Below are 25,096 nucleotides of genomic sequence, written 5' to 3'. Positions count from 1 at the left end.
CACCGAGTTATGCTGGTATCTGTAACAGAACCTGATCACCCTGGTTCCATCATAAAATAAGCTCTTATTGCCTGGCCTTGGAGCACCTGTTGAACAATTACCCCAAGAGGCCAACGAACCTCGTTCACTCGTTCAGGATTTGCACATTGTGGCATTGAGACAAAGCCTAGTAACATCTAGTGGGGACCAGTAACGCATACCCCACTCCCTCAGTGTCAGACTCCACTATTCAGAACCTTTTCTGTGCTGTGTAAAGGGGCAGGAAATGTTTCAAACCGAGCCTACACATGGGGAACAGACCGATTCCATCATTCGCTGCCCAGCATTCCCTATCTGCCAAAAGCAGAAGCTCATTTGCAAGGCTTATCACACGGCAATATTACCATACTGCTAACTGAGGTTACCAGTAACAAATTAATGTGTCAGTCCAGCTTCCTGTTATCAGCTGCTAATGTCCCCCTTCTAACCTCCAAGATGCAGGACTGCTCTACTCTGCAGGATTCAAATACCCCGAGCCTCGATACTGTTTGTTAAGAGTCATAAGACACTGGTTAGATGTCACCGTTCGTTATTTCTTGTATTTCATTAACACAATCACAAGCCTAATCAGATTCATTTCCAAGTCTCCAGGCCGCTTTTCTAATTTAATAGAAGGATTTTCACACAAGTCATTTGCTATTGGAGTTCCCGGCGCAACGTTAATGCCCTGAACTTTGAGTAACATCGTGATGTATACAGAACACATAGAGACAAGAGAGAAAGACGTTTCTGTAGCACCTCCTAATGCATTAGACAGGAACCAGGTGGAAACATGGCGGTTGATAATGAGGATGACGACGACAAAGATGAACCACTTGGATCAGCAACATGAACAAAGAAATATTCCCCAGGAACAATTCACCACCCACTGCCAGAACCTGCCACACCCCAGCTCTGGCATCTCCATCTTAATTACACATATTTCCAGTAAAGTTTTCTTGCCAAGGTCACAGAAAAGGACTGTCTCAGACTGGAAAGAACTGGGACTGACACAGATAGGGAGAAAAGCTATGAGTGAGATTAGGTGTTATTGAAAAGAACCAAAAACAAAGAGAATGATCCAGGTTTCCACAGAGAAAATGGCAAACCGAACGAAAGAAAAAGTATGGAAACCAACAATGTTCAAACAACACCCTTGTTTCGCACTATCAAACTGTCCTCCTAAACTTATTGACACCATGATTGTGACAGCTCTTATGCACATTTTGAAAAATTGGAAGTCACCCACACTACTAGACTACACCTTTTGGTGGAACTCCTTAAGCATGTACCACAAATTCGAATCATATGCATATGAAAAGAACACGATATCTCGTTTATCTACAAATTTGGTGCGAAATAAATCACCTTGGTCATTCTTAGATTCATATGTTCATTCTGCCTTGTAGACACTTCTGCCTCTCTCTCTTTCTCTCTCTCTTTCTTTATCTCTCTTTTTTCTTTTTTATTTCAATTCATCTTCTCTGCTTTTCTATCCTTTCTATTTCTTTTCTTAGCAGTTTCAAATACTCTGAATTCTTCTTACTAATCTACTATATGCAAATAACAGCAATTATGGTTTCTTTTGTTTCTAAATCACTATTTCTTATTCAATTTTTATGTATTTGAACTGCTTTCTGTATATTACTTATAATATTCAATAAAATTAATGAACTAGAAAAAAAAAAAAAAAAAAAAAAAAAAAAAAAAAGAAAAAAAAACAACCTAAAAACACTTTCCACATTTGTCTTTCACGGACCCAACACGGACTGTGTTTCGGTGAAACACCTTCCTCAGGAGTCCAATAGAAGTAGAAGTAAACAAGAAGCATTGCTAGCCTAATGGAGAGAGCATGAGTCCTGCTTCTATTGGACCCCTGAAGAAGGTGTTTCACCAAAACACGGCCCTTATTGGGTCTGTGAAAGACAAACGTGGAAAGTGTTTTTAGTTTTTTCCCAAAGAAATAAAAAGTCGTTTTTTGAACATTGTTGGTTTCCACACTCTTTGCTTTCGTTTGCTTAGCTGTTATTGAGCACAAAGAGGAATTAAAGTGTGGGAAGAGGCAGAACTATGACCCTGAAGGGACCTCAGGCAAAACTTCTGTGGTCCAGTAGAGTTCTGCCAACTTCTCCAAGAGTGGAAAAGTGAAGATCCGGAGAAACCTAGTATCACAGATGCCACATTCGGAACATGTCCCCCCCCCCCCCCATTTTAGAAGTACTTTAGAGATTTGAAAAGTTCAATATTATAACGTCTTTCTTTACCTTACCTAAATGCTCCAGTAGTGGAAAAAGTCAATTACAAACTTACGCTATTTTTTTTCATAACAATGGCAATTGAGATGAGCAGAGCTGTATCCCCAGGGTCCAGAGCCTTACATGTGAAATAATAAGCTTATGTAAGATATTTAACTGTACTCTATTCAGGATAAAACCAGGTCCCGGCTAAAGAGCCACCTGCTCAGTCCATCAAAGGAAATATTGTTGATCAACACAGAGGTGTAGAGCAAATTTACAGCTGGATCTGTGGGTCATATCTCAAAGTAATTACCCAGAAACCAGATGACTTAGTCTCCCAAAGATTCCTTTAAAAATTCAAATTGATACGTTATGACATCAACTCGATCCAATCTATATTGGCTTTAGTTTATGATGTAATCAGTTCTAATGCCACTACAACTCAACAGATCCAGCAATAGACATGGGCTCCACAGTAACCAATATACTGTGTCTGCCGCAGACTGTAAGGGTATACGTAAAAAGTTCATGCACATCTCTGTTATACAATTCAAGACCATTCTTGGCTAAAAGATCTATCCTGGGTCATCCATAGCCATCAAATAAGTGATGCTATTGAGAACATGCAATATTTCACCAGAGGCAAAAGATGGGAATGGCCTGGGGTGGATTTGTAACTTGTTTATAAGATAAACAGAATTTTCAGTAGCCTGAGTTATCACCTTTATGAAACCAAAAACTCATATGGTATATAAAACGTGAGCGAAGGTGTAGGAGAGAAGGGGATGGGGCAGTGGCGACTGTTGCTTACAGAGGCACTTCTTTATCTATTGCAGCTGAATTTTAATAATGTTTATTCATGTACTAAGAGCTTGATTCACATTTGCATACGATGAGCGAACCGAAAGCCCCTGGTACAGCTGTCTGCGATTAGACGGTCTAACAGCAGAAACCTCGTGTTTTTGAGGTTTTATTTCACTCCAGACGGTAGAAGAAAACAAACAAACAAAGCAAAATCCCCAAATGCTTTTCACTTTTGGAGCAGGGGAGACACGAGGAGAGCAAACAGAATGCTTTGCCATCTCAGTTCGTCTGATTGGCTGCCGTGTAGGTCACATGATTCTGAAGTTCTGGGAGAATAAAGAGTGAAGCAGCATCATTTGCATCATTTTCCATGCAATAAAGCAGTTTTCACAGTGCTGTGATCATGGTGAGAACTGGTGACACAGCAGGAATGCTGTTAACAAGTTATAATAATTCAATTGTACGGGAAAACATAAGAATATAGGAGGTCAATATTCAGCACTAAATACCCAGGTCTAATTCAGCCAATGATGGCCATTGTTTAAAGAATTGCTGACGACTGCAATCGGCATGGGAAGGGTAGGGGGGGAGACCTCCCCCCCTTTGCCCAAGTGAAGCCCTGTCCTTTTCCAGTACATACAGGGGAGGTAGTAACCAATTCACCACTTGCATTCACTGGACAATCATTTTCTGAGCTTTCAAACCACCAATACATTCACATACTGCAAGTATCAGTGTGCTGCCCAGCCTGAACCAGTAGAACCCAGTCTGAGACCTGGCAGTAATGCGGGCCCCAGTATACCCACTGAATTCTGGCTAGGAGTTTGCTGAATGGTACTCCTCACTAACTTACAAACACAGCCTGGCTTCTTTGCAGACCACTGATTATTCTTTTGGCATGTAATTGTTTTTTGTCCCACCAGCTCAAAGGCAGGCTGGCATTCGAACTTCAGAGTGTCCCCATGATAGAATCTTGACCCCTCTCTCTTCCCGTAGGCTGGTATTCCAGGATCCCCACAACTGCCTTGGTCAATTTCTGAAAGAGAAGAGGTAAAGGTTAATAAATCAGTAGGTGACACCTTTTTCTTGACTTCACATCCTTCATTGAATCTAAAATAACACATGGAGAGCCAAGAGAAACTACGGACTTCCTTCTGTTTTATTACATTATAGAAAGACCCCCCATATACAATAACTTCCTTAGCTTCGGTCATTAAAAATATGGAATGTAAGTCTCATCCCATCCACCTCCAGAACCATATCTTAGAGCTATCATATTGAGCTATGGTGAACACTCTTTAGAACAATATGTTGGATCTATGTCGACTTACTATGAAGAGATTCCAATACTTCAACTTTTAGGTTTTAATGAAGAACACATCAAAGAGTGACCCAGTTGCCTCTCTGACAATTCATATCAAGGAAAAACATCATATAATGTCCTCTGTGCCCTTCATGTTTGTCTCCCATTGGAAGAAATTACTTTATGACCTCCCAAAGGGGATTTCTACTATCAGAATATAAATAAATCACCCTTTAGAAAATGCACACTAAAGCAAGGAAATGGAAATATTGGAGTTGGAGAGTCAGAAGAGGTTGAAAGGGGGAGGGGGGTCAGAAATTGTAGAGCAGGAACAGGAAAATTATAGGCTGTGGGTAGGACTATATAGTTATGGTTGAGGTAAAGGCAAAGGGCATGAAAGCTATTGTGGATTGGCAAGTCATTCACTGTTGGGCATCAAACGTCTCCAGGGGCAGCCTCAACGAATCTATAGGTTACATTCTGGGGTGCAAACTCATTTACCCTCCAACAGGTGCACAGGTTCACCTAGGACACCTGCCTCTGGAAGCACCTTCCATCAGTTCACCCCCAACTAAGCAGAAAAATTCCTTCCTTGGTCATTAGTATAGATTCAGAAGACTCTGGGGGTATTTCTTCCGTTGGATCTTGGGTGTATCACTCTTTACATACGTGTTCAGTGTAACCATGACCCGTCCATAGCTCTCACTTTTGAAGGGTGAGAAATCCAACCTTTTCAGGTGTTTCATCAATGATTTTCATCCAATGAACTACTGATTCCCTCCGCCCACTCCACTTATAAGAAACTATTGATTTAAAGCTTTTTCCATTAGTGAAGATAACAAGGCAGAAAGAAAAGCTTTCAATGTCTCCCTCTACAACACGATGTGGGAAATGGCTGAACAGATTAATTTTTAATACAAAATATTATTTGATGACCGGTATGATTTTTCCCTCCTTGCTGGGAGCTCCCTTCCTCCCTCTCTCTCCACCCCCCCTCCCCACCTTCGCATAGAAGGAAAGTCCTCTACCCACTTGCTTAATGTGTCCTAAAGTGTTTGAAACCAAAGATCTCAATTATATTATTACATCTGCTCCAGTGATTAGCCAGATAAAGTATTGGCGTTTCAGTATTTCACCGGTGGTTGCGGGAAGGCGCTCTGATTTATCCGAAGAGATAATCTTACATCTCTCTTCTTTCCCCGCTGTAATCTATGGTGGGTTTTTAACTCCCAAACAGTTATTGCAGGGCTTGATGTGTGGAAGAGCCAGCAGAGATAAAGAGGAGGGAAGATGGGAGGGGAAGAGATGATACAGTAATGGGAGCAAAGGAGAAGGGGAAAAGAGAAAAAAGAGCCTTAGGAAAAACAGACATTTAGAGACAGAGAAGGTGAGAGAACAGCAGAATTATGCAAACACTGTTTCATATCCTTGACTGAGGTTTCTTGGGAATATATTATTATTATTATTAATATATCTCAGATTAGAGAATGACACGGGGACAAATTTGTCCCTGTAGGAACTCAATTTCCCTGTCCCGTCCCCACGAGTTTTGTCGCTGTGTCTGCCTAGGGTTGCCAGATTTTCCAATTGCAAATCTGGACCCCTAGACCTGCCCTCAAATGGAAGACAAATCTGGGGAAATCTGGAAGTCTGACAATCCTATCCCTGCCCCATTCCTGTAAGCTCTGCCTTAACCGCACAAGCGGTTGCTACTTAGGATTTTAAAGCGTTTGAGGCTTATGCAGATGAGGGCGGAGCTTAGGCATTGGTGGAATGAGGCATTATGACATCACAATCTGAGCTCTAGAATGTTGCTACTTAGGATTTTAAAGCGTTTGAGGCTTGTGCAGATGAGGGCGGAGCTTAGGCATTGGTGGAATGAGGCATTATGACATCACAATCTGAGCTCTAGAATGTTGCTACTTAGGATTTTAAAGCGTTTGAGGCTTGTGCAGATGAGGGCGGAGCTTAGGCATTGGTGGAATGAGGCATTATGACATCACAAGCTGAGCTCTAGAATGTTGCTACTTAGGATTTTAAAGCGTTTGAGGCTTGTGCAGATGAGGGCGGAGCTTAGGCATTGGTGGGATGAGGCATTATGACATCACAAGCTGAGCTCTAGAATGTTGCTACTTAGGATTTTAAAGTGTTTGAGGCTTGTGCAGATGAGGGCGGAGCTTGCAAGGATGGGGCATGGACAGGAAAAGAATTCACAGGGATGGGATGGGAAAATGAGTTTCTGCGGGGATGGGGAAAAATTTGTCCCTGTGTCATTCTCTATTTTAGATCTAAAGTATTTGAATTGATTGTTTTAAAGTCACTTTCAGTATTCTGATTTTAGGGAGTTCTGACAGCTGATCTTATGTCTCTGTGAATCAGTTCTTCTCAATAACATCTGGCCTGTCTCACCAGTGCCGTTCTCTTCACATTTTCTGTACTGAAAGATACTTCAGAAGAGTGGCATGAAGAGATCTCCTGGTCTTTCCCACGTGGGTGACTGTGGGGTCCTGTGAGATGGGGTGGCAGGGCTGGCCTGAAGGGGCGCTCTGAGCCAACTTTTGCACTGGTGCCACCCACCCTGCAATCTGGTATCTCTCTTCCCACTCCTCCCCATCCCCCCTGGATCAGGCAAAGCACTGACTCAGGACACCGGTGATAAAGGGGAACCAAAATCCCAGTCTAACATCTATCCATTTAGAAGTTTGAAGGTAGACTGGATTGGTGCCCTGTGCTAGGACCACACCTGGTCCATAGGTTGACGGTTGGCAGTGTACCTTATTGCATGGACTGGTGACATTTCTTTATTTTCTCTGGTTTTGTGTTCAAAGCTTGGTTTTCACTTTTTTGCCTCAGATTAGATGGTTGACTTTCAGTAGTTCATCCTCCAGGCTGTAGGCCTTTTTAGATTTTTCTGTTTTTCCACCTCTGGATTGATTGTAGATCATTACAAGGTGTGATTTGCTCCCTCCCCTCCCCTGGTTTTCATTTTCGTTGTGCCGCACTTGGCACAGCTGGTGTTAGAGATGCTGAGATCCAAACCAGGGAGGTCCCAGAAGCTGCCTTCAAGGTCTCCATCCTTCCGCTTCAGGCAGACCCGGGACCCTGATTGCTCCTAAGGTAGCCACAACAGTGGGTTTGTCCTGGTTGCTTTATACAAAGAGGAAATGTTCCCAGAGACGATTTTGAGTTTTTATTTTAAGGGTTCAGTCAGGAATTTGGAGTGTTCAAGACCTTCATTTAAAATGTCTAGGACCCATTTCTGAAGCTAAAAGAAGGTAATCTTGCATCTATCAGAGACGAGACTGTGTCGGGAGGAAGGTATGACTATTTATGTCTATAAATGAGTTAGCAAGTTTCCACTGCAGGTGTCAACGGCAGCTCTGCATTTTTCAGCTCTACAGTCCTTTTATTAGGCAGTTTAATGTGACCATTTTTCACACGCTGCGTTTTCAGATTCCAAGGAAAAACCTGTTACAGACACAAATCCTCAATTTTTGCTAACACAGGAGTTTACTGGTAAAAGTCAGCAAGAATCCGAGATTGAAGTGGCCTTTTGAGTAATTTAATAAACCGAGCTGGTCATCCAGGCGGAATGGCTCTAAAAACGTCTCCCAAGGAAAGCCACCGCCTTCTGCAGAGGGGGTGGGGCTGCTCCATCCCTCACACGGCCTTCAAAAGATTTAATCTTATTTGAGCTGGAAATTGCTCCTCTGGTGTATCTAACTTTCACTCATTTCACTTTCAGGGGCTGGGCGCATTGGATGATGTCAGTGGCCTAGTGAGAGGGGAGGGGGCGCTGGCACCCTTCTTCCTCCTCCCACACGCAGGCCTCTCCTTCCCTTCCCCCGCACCTCTGGTTGTTCACCGCCACGAGCAACAACTTCAATGTGGCACACATAGAAAATGACGACAGAGGGAGCGCAGCCGGGGTCGCGAGGAGCACGTTGAAGTTGTTACTCGAGGTATGGGGGAAGGGAAGGGGACGTGCGCATGACAGGGGGGATCGGGGAAGAAGCCGGGGAGTGGGGGGTGGAGACGAGGGCCGGGAGAGGCGCCTCCGCCCCGGGAGCCTTTCACTCTCGCTACACCACCGGGTGATGGTCCAGTGCTACAGGCCTCAGCTTGTGAGATTTGCTATACTTATAACCTTTATTTCTTACACACAAAATCTCTCTCTGTCTCGCAGGGCTTGTGATGGCTCCTTTTCTTTAATTTCCTTTAATCAAAGAACGCATAACTTTCACTTCCCCGCCCCCCCTCTTTAGTAATACAGTAGATGACGGCAGACAAAGACCTGCATGGTCCATGCAGTCAGCCTTACAAGGTAAGCTCGTAGCATAGGGAATGATGCGATACGACACACGCAGACTTGATCTTGATTGGTCCTTGCCATCTCCAGGGTACAGACCCCAAAAGGTGTGTCCAACACCGGCCTTGTTCCCCAGCTGCCACTCCAGCCCATCAAATGTGTCCAGCTACGGTCAGGGCACAGACTGCAGAAGACTGCCAGGCACTGGGCTTTGCGTCCTAACTGTTTAGTTCCATTTTTTTTTTCCATGCAGGATTCCTTTGTGCTTATCTGAATTCCGTTACAGTTTTCATTTGCACACACAGACCCTGATTTCCATATCGTATTATTTATCTGATGATAAACATTATTCGCCGATGATGCCAAACTATGCAATATAGTAGGCAAGAGCACAACAGGGCCTGACAAAAACTCAATGCCCGACATTAAGACACACGACCTTCTCCTACTGGAGCATTGGTCCAGGACCTGGCAACTAAGTTTCAATGCCAAAAAATGCAAGGTCATGCACATTGGCAGCAAAAATCTATGCAAGACTTACACCCTTAATGGTGAGATCCTAACGAGGACTGTAGCAGAACGAGACTTAGGGGTGATCATCAGTGAGGACATGAAGATTGCTAATCAAGTGGAGAAAGCTTCATCAAAGGCCAGACAAATCATAGGTTGTATACGCAGGAGTTTCGTCAGCCATAAGCCCGAAGTCATAATGCCATTATATAGGTCCATGGTGAGACCCCATCTGGAATACTGTGTACAATTCTGGAGGCCACATTACCGCAAAGATGTGCTGAGGCTTGAGTCGGTCCAGCGAATGGCCACCCGGATGGCCTCAGGACTCAGGGATCTCCCATATGAGGAATGGCTGGATAAATTGCAGCTCTACACACTAGAGGAACGCAGGGAGAGGGGAGACATGATCGATACGTTCAAATACCTCACGCACCGTATCGAGGTGAAGGAGGATATCTTCTTTTTCAAAGGTCCCATGACAACAAGAGGGCATTCGTGGAAAATCAGGGGCGGGAAATTGCATAGCGACACCAGGAAATACTTCTTCACCGAGAGGATGGTGGATCGATGGAATGGTCTTCCGAAACAGGTAATTGAGGCCAGCAGCTTGCCTGATTTTAAGACTAAATGGGATCAACACGTGGGATCTCTTCACAGAGAGAGGTAAGGGAGGGTCATTGGTGTGGGCAGACTGGATGGGCCTTGGCCCTTATCTGCCATCACTTTCTATGTTTCTATCGTATTATTTAATTGATGCAGCGAGGGCATCTAGGCAGTGTACACCCATTCCTACCTTTCCCCGAAATGCTTTTATATTTCACTTCTATATTCTGTTATTTGTCATCACTGGCTCATTTCTGATCTGAAGAAGGTGGGAGTAACGGCCTAATGGTTAAAGCAGCTGACTGGGCAACTGGGTTCAATTCCGGCTGTAGTTCCTTGAGACTCTACGCAAGTCACTTAACCCTCCAGTGCCTATCTGTCGGTTTACTCCTTCAAAGAAGTGCAGCAAGTTTGTAAAACACGATCTGCCTTTGCTAAAACCATGCTGACTGGTCCTCACCAGCCTGTGTCCGTCAAGGTGATCAATGATGCGGTCCTTTATCAGCAACTCTACCTTCTTTCCCGGTACCAAGGTCAGTCTGTAGTTTCCCAGATCTCCCTCAAATCTTTCTTGAAGATCGGCGTAACATTCACCACCCTCCAGTCTTCCGGAATCTTTTCCGATTTGATTGACAGATTGGCTATTAAGAACATAAGAAGTTGCCTCCACTGGGTCAGACCAGAGGTCCATCGCGCCCAGCGGTCCGCTCCCGCGGCGGCCCATCAGGCCTATGACCTATGAAGTGGTCCCTAACTATTCCTATAACCTACTTCTACTTCTATCTGTACCCCTCAATCCCCTTATCCTTTAGGAACCTATCTAAACCTTCCTTGAACCCCTGTAGCGTGCTCTGGCCTATCACAACCTCCAGAAGCGCGTTCCATGTGTCCACCACCCTCTGGGTAAAAAAGAACTTCCTAACGTTTCAATTCCTTGATGACCCTTGGAGGGATGCCATCCGGTCCCTGGGATTTATCGCTCTTAAGCCTATCAATCTGCCTCGACTGACCGTCAATCCTGTCAGCTTTCCATCTTCGTTTCCAGCATATAGCCTGGGTTCCAGTATGCTGTATAAATCTTCTTCGGTAAATACAGACGCAAAAAAATGTGTTTAGTTTATCAGCGATTGCTTTGTCCTCCTTTAGTGCTCCCTTTATTCCACGGTCATCCAACGGTCCCATCGTTTCCTTTGTGGTTTACAATACCATATAAGGGTTCTACAAATTTAACAATTTTTTAAACAATTATTCAAGACAATTTTAATAGAAAAAAATAAAATGAACCCTTCCTCCCACAAATGAATCATTGCTGCTTGTCCCTGAACTCAAAATGCAAGGCCAGATCAACCTGGCTGAAGTGTGCCTTCAAGTCTTGCTCTGTGGGGCTCCGGGAGATTCTAAAAGGAAAGAGGGTCAGAAATAGGAAAAGCTGAAACAACGGTGATTTATAACACCATACCATACAGTTTCTTATGCCCCACAAAATGTCAAAAAGGATTCAGTATGGTTTACAATACAGATACCCACATAAGGGTTCTACAAATTGAACAATTATGCAAGAAAAATTAATTAGAAAATAAAGATGTCTTCAATATTTTCCTGAACTGATAATACGAATCAAGTTGACGTAAACTTAACGGTAAGCTATTCCAAACTCTGGGTCCTTGATATTCAAAATTAGAATGGAAAAATTTAAGTTAAAATGCTGTACTGATCTTGAATTATTGAAAGATCTCAAAATATTAATATAAAAATTGAACCGCCTAGAATTTAATCCATATATAGCCTTATAAACCCTACAAGCAATCTTAAATTGGATTTGCTTTTTCAGCGATAACCAATGCAATGCCCTCAAAAGTGGACTAGAACCCTCAAACCGATTTGATCGAAAAATTAATCTGGGCACTACAGGGCAGCGCATGATAGAAGGATTTTAGGCATTGTTAGATCTCTGGACTTGCGCCCTTTTCTAGTCAATCCAATCCTCCTTACCTTATCTAGATCGGCGCCGAGCAACTTTTCCGCAGAAGAGGAACTCTGACAGTCACCACAGGCCTCATCTAGGGCAGTCTCCTTGGAGCAGCCGTTCAGGGTGGCGGCTGGAGCACGGGCAGTGTGTCGTGGGGAGGATTGCATGGGGGAGACCATCGCAGAGGATGAGATATGGGCATCCTGGGACTATCAGCCAGGCCTCTTCCCTGGAGAGGTCTTTTCTCTGGGAGCGTCATCGTTCCTCCAGAACTGACTAGCTCCACTTCATCACCGAAGCTGAAACCGTGGATTGAAGACATTGTTTTCTTTTTCTTTTTTTTCCAGTTTATGAATTATTCTTAATCTTATTCATTGTTTTTGTTTTGTTCTATTTCTATCATTTAAATTTCTCCAGAATTCTTTTGTACAACGGTTCCTCCTTCTGCATCTATTCCTTTCTCTCCTCTCCTCTACCTTCCAAAGTACTAAGTTTAATACAATCTTGTTAGAATGTTTATTTTCTTATTTCTCCTCTATCTCTACTTTTCACTTCTTTATTACTCTCTAGGTACTTTAGTTAGATTGTGAGCCTTCGGGACAGTAAGGGAATTTCTAAGTACCTTTCTTACTTATAATTTTAATGTATATTTTCTGTAAACCGCTTAGAACTTAACGGATGTAGCGGTATATAAGAAATAAATTACATTACATTACATTATCTTTGAATCACAACATTCTCTAAGTAGAAACTAGCTAAAGTGCTTTAATCACACTCTGAAGAACTCCCATAGCCATCCCTCTCGCCAACATATGTCTCTGGCTCAACCTTGCCTCCGCGATGGAAGTCACATCTCGTCTCTTCCCTGCCCCGTCTCTTGCTCTGGTTGCTTTGTGTTCTGTTTGGGGATATATTTATCACCTTTGCCTTTCCTCAGGAGTGTTTTACAATGTCCATTGCCAAGCCAGAGCCTCTGCTTACAAAAACTTGTTTGCTAGATGAAATCGCAGAATCTAGCATTTGTTTTCACCTCTCTCCCGGGTTCCTCATTGTAGTAGCCTGTTTAGTGGGGTATTTTCAATGGAAGTGGAGATGTGAATGTTTGTCCCAGTTATTACAAGATTTTCTCCGATACCAAAGTCATTTCCTGCTTATTCGACATGAATCACACGCTCTTTGAATTGTGCACATTCTTCACACTTTAACCTCTTCATTACAGAGCAGTTTTTTTTCTCTTTTTTCAGGCCTTTGACTTGGAACCACTGAAGTGTGTTGTGATTATAACTTTGAATAAGTTTATAGGTTCTGCTTTGCTCTTGAGAGGGATGACCAAGTCGAGCAAAGAAAGCCTGCCGGAAAGTAAATAACGGTGCCTATGTAAGAAGCCTTATGGCAACCAAACCAACAGGCCCCCATCTGCTTCTCTGGAATGGTAAGGCGCGTTTCTTAAAAGGTCTTTTGTCTTTGGGATGAGGGGCAGGGGACCTAGCAGTGAACTACTGGTGCTTTGAGGGTTGGCAAATGTCTTTGAGGTACAGGCAGGACCTTTCCTGAGACCACCACTTTTCGCAGATGAGCAAGCAACTCTTTAAAAGCCAAGCACAAGAGTTTCTTTGGGACAAGCTGAGCACAGCACTGCCATCACAAGATGGGATCATTCCTATGAAATAAAATCTTAGCAAAATGAAATCTATCTTGAGATCAAGACAAGGTTGGACAAGTTCCAGTTGAACCAGAACGAACGCAGGTAGGGCTGGTCTCGATTAGGGCACTGGTCTTTGACCTGGGGGCCACCATGGGAGCGGACTGCTGGGCACGATGGACCACTGGTCTGACCCAGCAGCGGCAATTCTTATGTTCTTATCTTAAGAACCTAAGAATAGCCTTACTGGGTCAGACCAAAGGTCCATCTACCCAGTATCCCGTCTTCACGAAGGCCAATCCAAGTCACAAGTACCTGGCAAAAACCCCAATAGTAGCAGCGTCCCATGCCACCAATCCAGGGCAAGCAGTGGCTTCTCCCATGTCTGTCTCAACAGCAGACTATAGACTTTTCCTCCAGGAACTTGTCCAAACCTTTCTGTAAAACCAGCTACATTAACCATTCTTACTGCATCCTCAGGCAACGTATTCCAGAGCTTAACTGTTCTCTGAATGAAAAAAAATAAATAAATGTCCTCCTATTGGTTTTAAAAGTATTTCCCTGTAACTTCATCGCGTGATCCCTAGTCTTTGTAAATCTTGATGCTGTTTGCCTTCTTGCTGCTACCGCACTTTGGGTGGAAGGTTTCAGCGTATTTTCCACGATGAAACCCAGATCCTTTTCTTGAGCGTTGACCCCCAAAGTGGTCCCTCGTATCCGATAACTATGATTTGGATTATTCCCAATGTGCATCACTTTGCTTTTGTCCACGTTGAATTTCATCTGCCATCTGGGTGCTCAGTCTTCCAATTTCTTAAGGTCTTCCGGCAGTTTTTCACAGTCTGCCGTTTGCTGTCATCTTCCTGGAGCGTTTCTTACGCTTTCAGTGTAAGCCTCTCTCAAACACCACATCTCTGCCCAAGGCAGACCCTGCAAGGGTCTTTTAGAATGTGCTGTAGGAAACAGGAAATGAAATGCGTCCTTTGGTTCTGCCACTTGTTGGACTCTTGACAGAGGATTTCTGGAAAACACCTACACCCTGCCTTCTCCTGGTGCGTAAACTTCCAGTTGGTCAAGCGGAAGCTTAAAAAGTATACTCCCTTAAAAAAGACAACTGCAAATCACATCTGAAGGACTGGTCTCACTACTGAGTTGCTAAGCTTTAGATGGTGCGGGTGAACGAGTCGCCAATGTAAACGCAAGGTTCCCTCCCAAATGCAGCTGCTGAAGAATGCTGCAGTTCCCCACTACCTATCGCAAGGCAGCGGGGCATTTTTGAAATACATTTTGTCCTTGCTACCATGAGGCTTCTAGGGGGTGCAGCCACTGATCCTCGAGAAGATGGACTCTGTAAATCACAGACACAGTGGTCTCTCTATTGCTGTTTTCCCAACAGCTCAAAGCAGATTAAACAACAGTCAACATTACGAGTAAAACAGCAAATTGAACAGAAATACAGTTCCAACAAAGCAAACAAGAGAGAGACCTGAAAAATTAAAAATGTACAAAATCTGTTTCAACCTGCCACTTTGAACTGAACCAACACCTATGCCTGCTCCCATCTCTGTTTGGCTCTATTTTGTGGAAATAATGACTATGGCGCCAAGAACTAACGCCAGCTCAATGCTAAAACCGCTAATGCAGCCCTAAATTATGTCTTGTCTTGTAGTAGTAAATAGTGATCTGCTCGGGTTACATTGAGAGCCAGCAACTGAGCAGGGATTTCAAAACGTATCCAAGGAGGGTCCTTATGAATTTACAGAGAACAGCGCATGCGGTCAGTAGCACGGTGGAATTGCCCTAGACACAACTGCAGAAGTCGTGCCGTTCTGTAGATATCGCATCTAATGCCCCTGAAATGCCCTGTCTAAATTAGATTGTAAGCTCTTCTGAGCAGGGACTGTCTATTGTATGTTAAAATGTACAGCGGTGCGTACGCCTTTCAACACTATAGAAATAATAAATAGCAGTAGCAGACTGCCTTCTAGTCAAAAATGATGATCTAGCTATGAAGCTGCTTCTAGTGTATTAAATCTAAGCTTAAATTAATGGCCCCGAGGAATTAACATCTTAAGCTTGGCAATACTCATTTAATCTGGTTTTGAGTTCAATACAGCAGGCAGGGGCTCTGGACCAAATAATTAAAATATTGCTCCTCTGACACACGGGAAATTGATCGATCACATTCTAAAGTTCTTGCGTCAGCCCTGAAAAACACGGTGAACCCCTAAATGTAGGCTTCCAATTAGAGAATGACACGAGGGCAAATTTTTCCCCATCCCTGCGGGAACTCATTTTCCCGTCCCGTCTTGGCAAGTTCTTTTCCTGTCCCTGCCCTATTCCTGGAAGCTTCGTCCTCATCTGCACAAGCCTCAAACACTTTAAAATCCTAAGGGGGTAATAATAATAAAAAAAAAAGTCTAAAAAGTGTCCTAAGTCTGATCGTCCAAGTACCCATAACCAAAGCTGGTTTTTAGACGTATCTAAAACCAACTTAGGCCTTTCCCCTGCCTCTAAACGCACAGAGAGAAAATAGGTGTGTTTAGAGGAGGAGAAAGGGCGGGCAGTGGGCGGGAGGTGGGCCGACCTACACCTAGGCGTACAACAGGTATAACCAATACAGTTGAGTCGGCACTTAGACCTTTTTCACTTAGACCAGGGGTGTCCAATGTCGGTCCTCGAGGGCCGCAATCTAGTTGGGTTTTCAGGATTTCCCCAATGAATATGCATGAGATCTATTTGCATGCACTGCTTTCAATGCATATTCATTGGGGAAATCCTGAAAACCCGACTGGATTGCGGCCCTCGAGGACCGACATTGGACACCCCTGACTTAGACGAAATAAAACCAGGTCTAAGTGCCGAAAAACGGGCCGCTGAGCTGATGGCCGTTGGCGCCATCAGTTCAGCGACCCGGCAACCTAACCATCGCGGCAGGAGAGATGCCTCATCTCCCCTACCGTGATGCCATCACTCTTCTACCTGAACTGCCGCGACCCGCGGCAGTTCGGGTAGAGGAGTGATGGCATCGCGGTAGGGGAGATGAGGCATCTCTCCTGCCACGATGCATCACTCCCCCCCCCCCACACAACATCGGGGCAAGAGGGAGCTCAAGCCCTCTTGCCCCAGCCAACCGCGGCACCCCCAACATATCGGGGCAAGAGGGAGTCCAAGCCCTCTTGCCCCGCCGATTGTGCCCCCCCCCCCGACTTGTTCGGGCCAGGAGGGAGCCCAAGCCCTCCTGGTCCAGCCGATCCTCTATCCCCACCCCCCACTATATTACGGGCAGGAGGGATCCCAGGCCCTCCTGCCCTCGATGAACCCCTCTCCCCCCAACGTCCGCCCCCCAGAACCCCCGATCGGCCCCCTCCCAGCCGACCCGTGACCCCACGACACCCCCACCCCCACCCCCACCCCCATTCCCCGTACCTTTAGGTAAGTTGGCCGGACAGACGGGTGCCAAACCCGTCCGTCTGTCCGGCAGTCCTCCGATGAATGGGGCCGGTTTGGCCCAGCCTAACCAAAGCCCTGCCTACTGGTGGGGCCTAAGGCGCCTGGGCCAATCAGAATGGGGCAGGGACAGGAAAAGAACTTGCCAAGACAGGATGGGAAAATGAGTTCCTGTGGGGACAGGGAAACATTTGCCGCTGTGTCATTCTCTACTTCCAATGCCTACACGTCTAAGATCAGCTTCTGTTTTCAGTCTAACAGGGGCCTATGTTAGACTGAAAATAGCCTGATAATTAGAGTCTTAACTATCCCTTGGATCATCTCCCACTGCCCGGTCGACATCTTGCGATAACAGGTACAATGGAAAAATGAGATGCTTTTGCACCTCCCCTGCTGTCAGGGGAACAGGTGCAGCTTTTTAGGTTAGAGGTGGGGATTTCCTTCCTCCCCCAAGCCAAATTGAAAAGTTCCTCATTTGTTCAAAGCCATTTCCATTAGTAAAACCGTTTTGAAAAAGGCTCCCTTTCATGCAGGCAAAATTACCTGAAGAGGACCAGCAGTGTACAGTTTGACTTTTTCAAATCTAACTATCCCTGGATTAGAGGTTTCTACCACGGCCCAGAGCACTAATTGCTCCGACGCATATAGAATTCCTGTGACTGCCAGAGCAGCATTGGAGCATTTTGAGCCCCGGGCCACACTAGAAGCCTCTATAGCAGCTTAGTAAGAGAGGCCTATGTTATTTTGACCAGACAAAAGTGCTCCCAATGGAAAGCAGAAACCAGACGTCCGGATTTTCCCCAGATAGGTCCTCCTTTTAAGGATATGTCTGGGAGTCCGGATGGCTTTTCAAAACCCGGCATTTTGTCGGGTAATTGCGTCATACATGGACGCAACGCAGTGACATCACACGCATGTGCTCGTGACATCATTGTGTCATGTTCACGCATGCGCGGATGCTGTCGAGTGGTGGGGCTGGGGGTGGGCAGAGGCGGTCCTGGGGGCGTGGTCATGGGTCAGGATCTTCCCCAAAGGAAAATCTAATAACCCTAAGCAGAAACAAAGCTCTGCATTGGTCAAAGACTTGGCAACTAAATTTCAATGCCAAAAAATGCAAGGTCATGCACCTTGGCGGCAAAAATCTATGCAGGACTTACACCCTAAATGGTGAGATCCTAGCAAGGACTGTAGCAGAACGTGACTTGGGGGTGATCATTAGCGAAGACATGAAGACTGCCAATCAAGTGGAGAAAGCTTCATCCAGGGCTAGACAAGTCATGGGGTGTATCCGTAGAAGTATCATCCGCCGTAAGCCCAAGGTCATAATGCTGTTGTACAGATCCATGGTGAGACCCCATCTGGAATACTGTGTACAATTCTGGAGGCCGCATTATCAAAAAGATGTGCGGAAAGTTGAGTCGGTCCAGCGAATGGCCACCAGGATGGTCTCAGGACTCAAGGATCTCCCGTATGAGGAACGACTGGGTAAGCTGCAGCTGTACTCACTCAAAGAACGCACAGAGAGGGGGGACATGATCGAGACGTTCAAATATGTTACAGGCCATATCGAGGTGGAAGAGGATTTCTTTTTCCTTAAAGGATCCACGGCAACAAGAGGGCATCCGTTGAAAATCAGGGATGGGAAATTTCATGGCGACCCCAGAAAATATTTCTTCACCGAAAGGGTGGTGGATCGCTGGAATAATCTTCCACAACAGGTAATTGAGGCCAGCAGCGTGCCAGATTTTAAGAAAAGATGGGATTGGCATGTGGGATCTCTTCATGGAGGTAGTTAGGGGGTGGGCCATTAGTGTGGGCAGACTAGATGGGCCGTGGCCCTTTTCTGCTGTCATGTTCTATGTTTCTATGTATTTTCCTGGCAAATAATCTGGATATTATTAACAGAAGCTTTGAAGGGAAAAATTACCCCATTGTGCCAGTCAGGCTTTTTTCTCGCATGATTTCACAGTGTTATTTGTATACCGCTCTTAATATTTTTGTTTATTGTAAGACTTGTGATGAAATTTACATGGACTCCTGATGAAGGCTTCTGCCAAAACACGGCCTGTGTTGAGTCCCGTGTCTGCGTTACTACTTCGCTCGTCTGCCTGTGCTTCCCACTGCATTACATTCCCTTGACTGGTCCCCAACACCCACCTCGTGTGGGAATCTTGAGCCCACCATGATCAACTGAAGTGTGGTGCCGACGCTTTTAAAATTCTGTTGCCGACATTGGCAGTGCAAACGTATTCTGTTCTTGCACATGATCTGAGCGCACATGGGAACTGAGTGTGCCTGCACTGCCAGCATTAGCAGTGGCATTTTAAGTGATCAGAGTTGGGGATCCTTATCAGCTCTATAATTGGTTTGACCAATGGATGGGCCGAGGTCTGCCTATGGTAACACACTTGGCACATAGTTTCGAGTTTATTTAAAATTTGATATGCGCTTATCAAATATTTAAGCGGTGTACATGATTACACTGCAAAAAAACAAGGGTATCCAATAACCAAGACAGACTAACTGAACAATCGGACAAAAGGGAGAAATCGAATAATCGAATGAAAAGAGAGAGATTGAGTGGAAGGCTATTAAAAGCTAATAAGATAGCAGATGGCGTTGATGATCAAAAACATCTTTGAATCAAAATGTTGATTTACATTTAGTCAGAGATGGTTCTTCACGAAGGTACATAAGCAGAACGATGGAGCAGGGACAGAAAAACTGATTTTCATGCCGTATCATGTACTATGTGAGGTGACGATGGAATTGATCATAAACTTTGATTACTTGAGCGTGAGTAATCTATGACTACATCCTGGGAATTGTGTCCTTCTGGATTTGAATGTTAGAAGTACGATTTTCTAAGTCAGTCTATGAGAAATGGGTAACTCTCTAGATATCAAATTTTGTTTGAATTGAACCACCCTAAAGCACTGCTTTCAGCTCAAGACGAAAAAAAGTCACTGCTGGAAATGAATGCTTTTAAGCGTGGTAGTGAGCTATATGTCTTTTCAGAGCACTGTGCTACAATTTTCAAGTGCTAATTGCTTGTTCATTAAACATTTCTCACTTTCTGCCTAGGCTCAAAACATTTGTAAACATATGAATTTCCTGCAGCAAAATAATAATGTGAAGCATTACATGGAAATGAAACCAGAGAAGCCCCAGGAACATGCATCTTGGCGGCAGAAATCCATGTAGAACTTACACCCTAAATGGTGAGACCTTAGCAAGAACTGCAGCAGAACGGGACTTGGGAGTGATCATTAGTGAAGATATGAAGACTGCCAATCAAGTGGAGGAAGCTTTCTCCAAGGCTAGACAAACGATGGGTTGTATCCGAAGAAGTTTCGTCAGCCGGAAGCCCGAAGTTATAATGCCGTTATACAGATCAATGGTGAGACCTCATCTGGAATATTGCGTACAATTCTGGAGACCACATTATCAAAAAGATGCGCAGAGAATTGAGTCGGTTCAGCGAATGGCCACCAGGATGGTCTCAGGATTCAAGGATCTCCCGTATGAGGAACGGCTGGGTAAGTTGCAGCTGTACTCATTTGAGGAACGCAGAGAGAGGGGAGACATGATCGAGACGTTCAAATATGTCACGGGCTGTATTGAGGTAGAAGAAGATATCTTTTTTCTTAAAGGACCTACGGCGACAAGAGGACATCCGTTGAAACTCAGGGGTGGGAGATTTCATAGTGACACCAGGAAGTATTTCTTCACCGAAAAGGGTGGTTGATCAATGGAATAGTCTTCCACTGCAGGTAATTGAGGCCAACAGCATGCTGGATTTTAAGAGAAAATGGGATAAGCATGAGGGATCAGTTCAAGGAAGAAATTAGGGGGTGGGTCATTAGAGTGGCAGACTTGTTGGGCCATGGCCCTTTTCTGCTGTCATCTTCTATAAGAACATAAGAACATAAGAACATAAGCAATGCCTCTGCCGGGTCAGACCTGAGGTCCATCGCGCCCAGCAGTCCGCTCACGCGGCGGCCCAACAGGTCCAGGACCTGTGCAGCAATCCTCTATCTATACCCCTCTATCCCCTTTTCCAACAGAAAATTGTCCAATCCTTTCTTAAACCCCATTACCGTACTCTGCCCTATTACGTCCTCTGGAAGCGCATTCCAGGTATCCACCACCCGCTGAGTAAAGAAAAACTTCCTAGCATTTGTTTTGAATCTATCCCCTTCCAATTTTTCCGAATGCCCTCTTATTCTTTTATGTTTTGAAAATTTGAAGAATCTATCTCTCTCTACTCTCTCAATGCCCTTCATTCTATGTTTCGCCTCATCCGCAGCTCCTACTGCATTTCCACAACCCTCCCGCTAAAGTGAGGGCACAATATGTAGAAGTCAGTGCCAGGCTCTCAGATTTTGTTCTTTTTTAAAATATTTTGTTGACTTTTTTACTTGAGGCAGCCTGCTCAACCAGTCAAACTGTATCAAACAAAAACCAAAACAGGGCTTTTGGGCTGGGGATTCTCTGCACCTTCTGAAGGCCTTGATAGTACTGACCTGAGTTTGATTGGTTGAGTAGCATCTAGTCAGAGCAGTGTCCACAGCACCTTTAGTGGGTGGGGACTCAGACTGGGGCTCAGACTGTTCTGGGATCAACTACGACGAGAGCAGGAAGCCACCATCCAGCTCTTGTGCCATTTTTCCTAAAATCTTGATATATCGACCCTAGGAAGATCCCACTTCTGCCACCAACAGAGTGAGAGGATCTGCCAAGTCTTTTCTGGGCTCTTTTGCAGTGGCAGCAGGACCTGAGTGCTTTGATTTAAAAAAAAAAATAAAAAAAATTGTTCTCCATTTTTTAAAAACTTTAAATAAATGCAACAAATTATAAGTGAGGACACATTATGAAAAAAAACGGAACAAAGAACTAATTTTTCTGCATGATGCTACGTCTCCCAGTTTGGGGTTGTGTAAGTGCCACACTTTTCCATTGAGTCCAGTATCCTAATTCCAGCAGTGGCCAATTGGGGTCACCTGCATGAACTGATCCCAAGGATGATTCATTCACTGGTCACTGCCACTTTGCAGCATTAAGTCTGTTTCATGCTTTATCCCAACTATTAAAAGAATAAATAACAGTTCCCTCTTTACCAATTTCTTCCCACTCATGAACATAAGAATTGCCACTGTTGGGTCAGACCAGTGGTCCATCGTGCCCAGCAGTCCGCTGACGCGGCGGCCCTTGGTGAAAGACCAGTGCCCTAACTGAGACTAGCCTTACCTGCGTACGTTCTGGTTCAGCAGGAACTTGTCTAACTTTGTCTTGAATCTCTGGAAGGTGTTTTCCCCTACGAAGTTATAGATCTGTATCTTCTCCTCTCTCAGCTGTCTCTTCTCCAAACTTAAGAGCCTTAATCTGTTTAGCCGTATTTAACCAAAGAACCCGATAGTTCTACCTCCAATGTGTCTCAGGGTTTCCACCTCTCACAACAGAGAAATTCAGGAAGTCAAGAAAGAGAAGACCCCATGAGAAAGGACGAGGTGCTTTTCTCCTGTGCATAGAAACCTGAGCGGATTATCTGTCCATAGCACTGCAGGCTGCTGAGAGTGCAGACAGGGAGAGGACCACTCACCGGATCTTCTCTTTCATACTGTGAGGATTAGGCCGTTGTAATCCTTGATACTTCCTCATGTCACGGGGCTTATTGAGCATGTTCAGATCCAAAGCTTCTGCTCCGAGATGTCCAGTTATTCAGACTTCCAGGTCCCATTTCAGAATTAAAAGTCCCTGAGCAGGTATTCATAATTTGAAATAAGGTTGCTAACGGCGTCATTCGCCATGAATGCTTCTCCCGTGCACGGCTTACCACAAAAAACACGGGATCAACAAGGATTTTGAGAGTGGCATGACCGCTGCTTCCAAGTACAGAGGCCCAATGTGCAACACACTAACTCTCCAAAATGCCTCAGTCCCTATGTACAATAATGACCTGTGAGAAACTGATGGCTTTGCGCAAGAGTTAACACAGTCAACTCTGGACAGAGCAATTATTGCCTTGAAGAGAAGGAAATGTCGTGGATAAAGCTCTGCGTGTCAGGAACCTCTTTATTTGACACAATTTCTAGGCACCAGGACAGAGGGAACCAACAGCATAATCAACGAAGCACATCTCGTGAAGCGTAGTTGGAGATATTCTGGCCAGTACTCGAAGTGATTTCAATCACCTGGGGCCACCCAACCGCCAATATTCAATGGCACATAACTAAGCAGGGCTGCTCAATATTGGTTCTGACCAACCCCCCCAAATTATGGGCAGATCAGAGGCGATACAGGAGGCAGCGTTGGGGAGGAGCTGGCGGTGATCTGGATTCCAGGAATGTTCAGTGCCGGGACCCACATAACTGCCTGGCCAAAATTAGGAAAGCTCAAAAGCTGACCTAGGCATAGGGTTGCCAGATTTTGCCCTAAAAAAAAAAAAAGAGGCCACCCATAGTCTTGCCCCATTCTGCCCTCAACCCCAGGCCCACACAAATCCCATCTCTTCGGGGCCACTTCTGGAGGACATCTGTACATACGCGGATGCAACACGATGACATCACCTGCATGTACGTGACATCATTGTGCTTCATCTGCATATATGTGGATGCCTTCCATACATGGGCCCGAGCTCAATGGTTTTTGAAACTCAGACGAAGTGGCAGGTTTTGAAAACCCGTCTGGACAGTTTTCTAAAAAGAGGACATGATTGGGTAAATTCGAACGTCTGGTAACCCTACCCCGGCACTGACTATTGGCCAAAATCTGTATAATTATACAAGAGATATATGAGCTCTGGGAGTCCCTCGTAGCCTGAAAATGTCTCCCTCCTTCCCGTCTTCTTCCCCCAACCTATGCCTTTAAGTATCTTCTCTATTCCTCTCCCGAATGATCACCCAAACCCCATTTTCAGGCCTACCTTAGATCCTAGTGGTCAAGTGTAGGTTTACCAGACAACTTTTCAAAACCTGTCACTTTGTCCAGGTTTTGCATCGGGAGGGGCATGCACGGTGCCCTCCCAACCGAGACAAACAGGCAGCGTGGGGGGAGGGGGGGCTGGGCTAGAGGCAAGGCTGGAGCGAGGCGTAGGCGTAACAGAGCGGGGATGGGTGTAACTGGGCAGGCCTGGGGGTGGGTCTAAGTAAAATCTGGTAACCCTAGTCAAATGGGATGACGGGGGCAGGAACAAAGCCCACTCGCTCCTGCCCCTTGCAGTTGCCTTAACAAAATAGCTGCTGTATCTTCTTGCAGCAGCTCACAGTAACTGTGTAGTCTCAAATAATCAGTGCCAGCACCCGGTTTTGATCTGGCATTGGATATCTGGGGCTAATTCTGGCTGCAGCTCTCATTGTTTCAAACAAATGCCGACCGCTGTGGCCGAATATTACCCCCATTGTTTTTAGAACTATTCTCGGGTTCATTCATCTGAATTGATTGATCTGGAGAAGCACGGAATTGTGATTATCCCGGATGCAGGCAATAATGGCACATCCACTAATTAGCAACGTTTGGGTCATGGCTTACCTTCATACAAAGCTTTGAACCCCTGGGAGCCGCTGGTGCTGTCGGTCTGGAAGAGGAGCCACATCTGGTGATTTGTGCTCACAATCAAATCTGGGACACTGGTACCTGTCAAACTGTCAGAGAAAAGTTTACAGCATGTGCACCTCCCTCCCTCCTTCCTCACCCCCTTCTCGTGTGGCCCTGTTGACATTGAGAGCAAGACTAGAGTGAAAACATCAGGGATTCTAACATTCATCATGGAGACACCCCAGAGTGATGCAAGCCTGCTTATACTGCGATATATCACAACGTTTCAGGACATAAATACTTCCAATAATATGGAGATTATGTCAGTGGAGTCTCCCCATGTTTTAATTCTGATCTATTTATTAATTATGAATTCATATATCAATGGACAGGAATACATTGTAGGCTGAAGTCAAACTAAATTAATATGAACATAATCTTCTAACTCCTATCTAACCACACATATTTAGTGGGGAAATTACTAAGCTGTGGTAAGATATTGCATTTCAACACAGCTCCATTCTCATGGGAGACTCCAACCTTCCTGTAACTCAGGGACACTAACTCCCAAAGTAAATGATGAACCTCACGCTACATTATTTTTTCCCCTGGCAACAGTGGGTCCCAATGCATGGCCTAATGCTCCTAGGGGCCAGTAGCTCAAATAAAATCCCCTACCTCTGACTCATCCCTAGTAGAGGGCAACCCCTGA

The 25,096-nt window shown here is 44.9% G+C and overlaps 1 protein-coding gene across 1 annotated transcript in view; it reads right to left on the bottom strand.

The window, feature by feature from the left end:
- Window positions 1–25,096, bottom strand: part of CSMD2 (CUB and Sushi multiple domains 2) — a 536,551-nt gene that overhangs the window by 164,911 nt on the left and 346,544 nt on the right. Inside the window, exons 11-12 of the mRNA XM_033956853.1 lie at window positions 24,379–24,491; window positions 3,913–4,095 (exon numbers count right to left, since the gene is read on the bottom strand). Of these exons, the coding sequence (XP_033812744.1) occupies window positions 3,913–4,095; window positions 24,379–24,491 (296 nt within the window). The remainder of the gene's footprint in view (window positions 1–3,912; window positions 4,096–24,378; window positions 24,492–25,096) is intronic.

Source organism: Geotrypetes seraphini, chromosome 8 (assembly GCF_902459505.1).
Source record: "Geotrypetes seraphini chromosome 8, aGeoSer1.1, whole genome shotgun sequence".
Classification (NCBI taxonomy): domain Eukaryota; kingdom Metazoa; phylum Chordata; class Amphibia; order Gymnophiona; family Dermophiidae; genus Geotrypetes; species Geotrypetes seraphini.
Note: the sequence above shows the minus strand (reverse complement) of the source record. Positions and strands in the feature narration are given on the sequence as shown.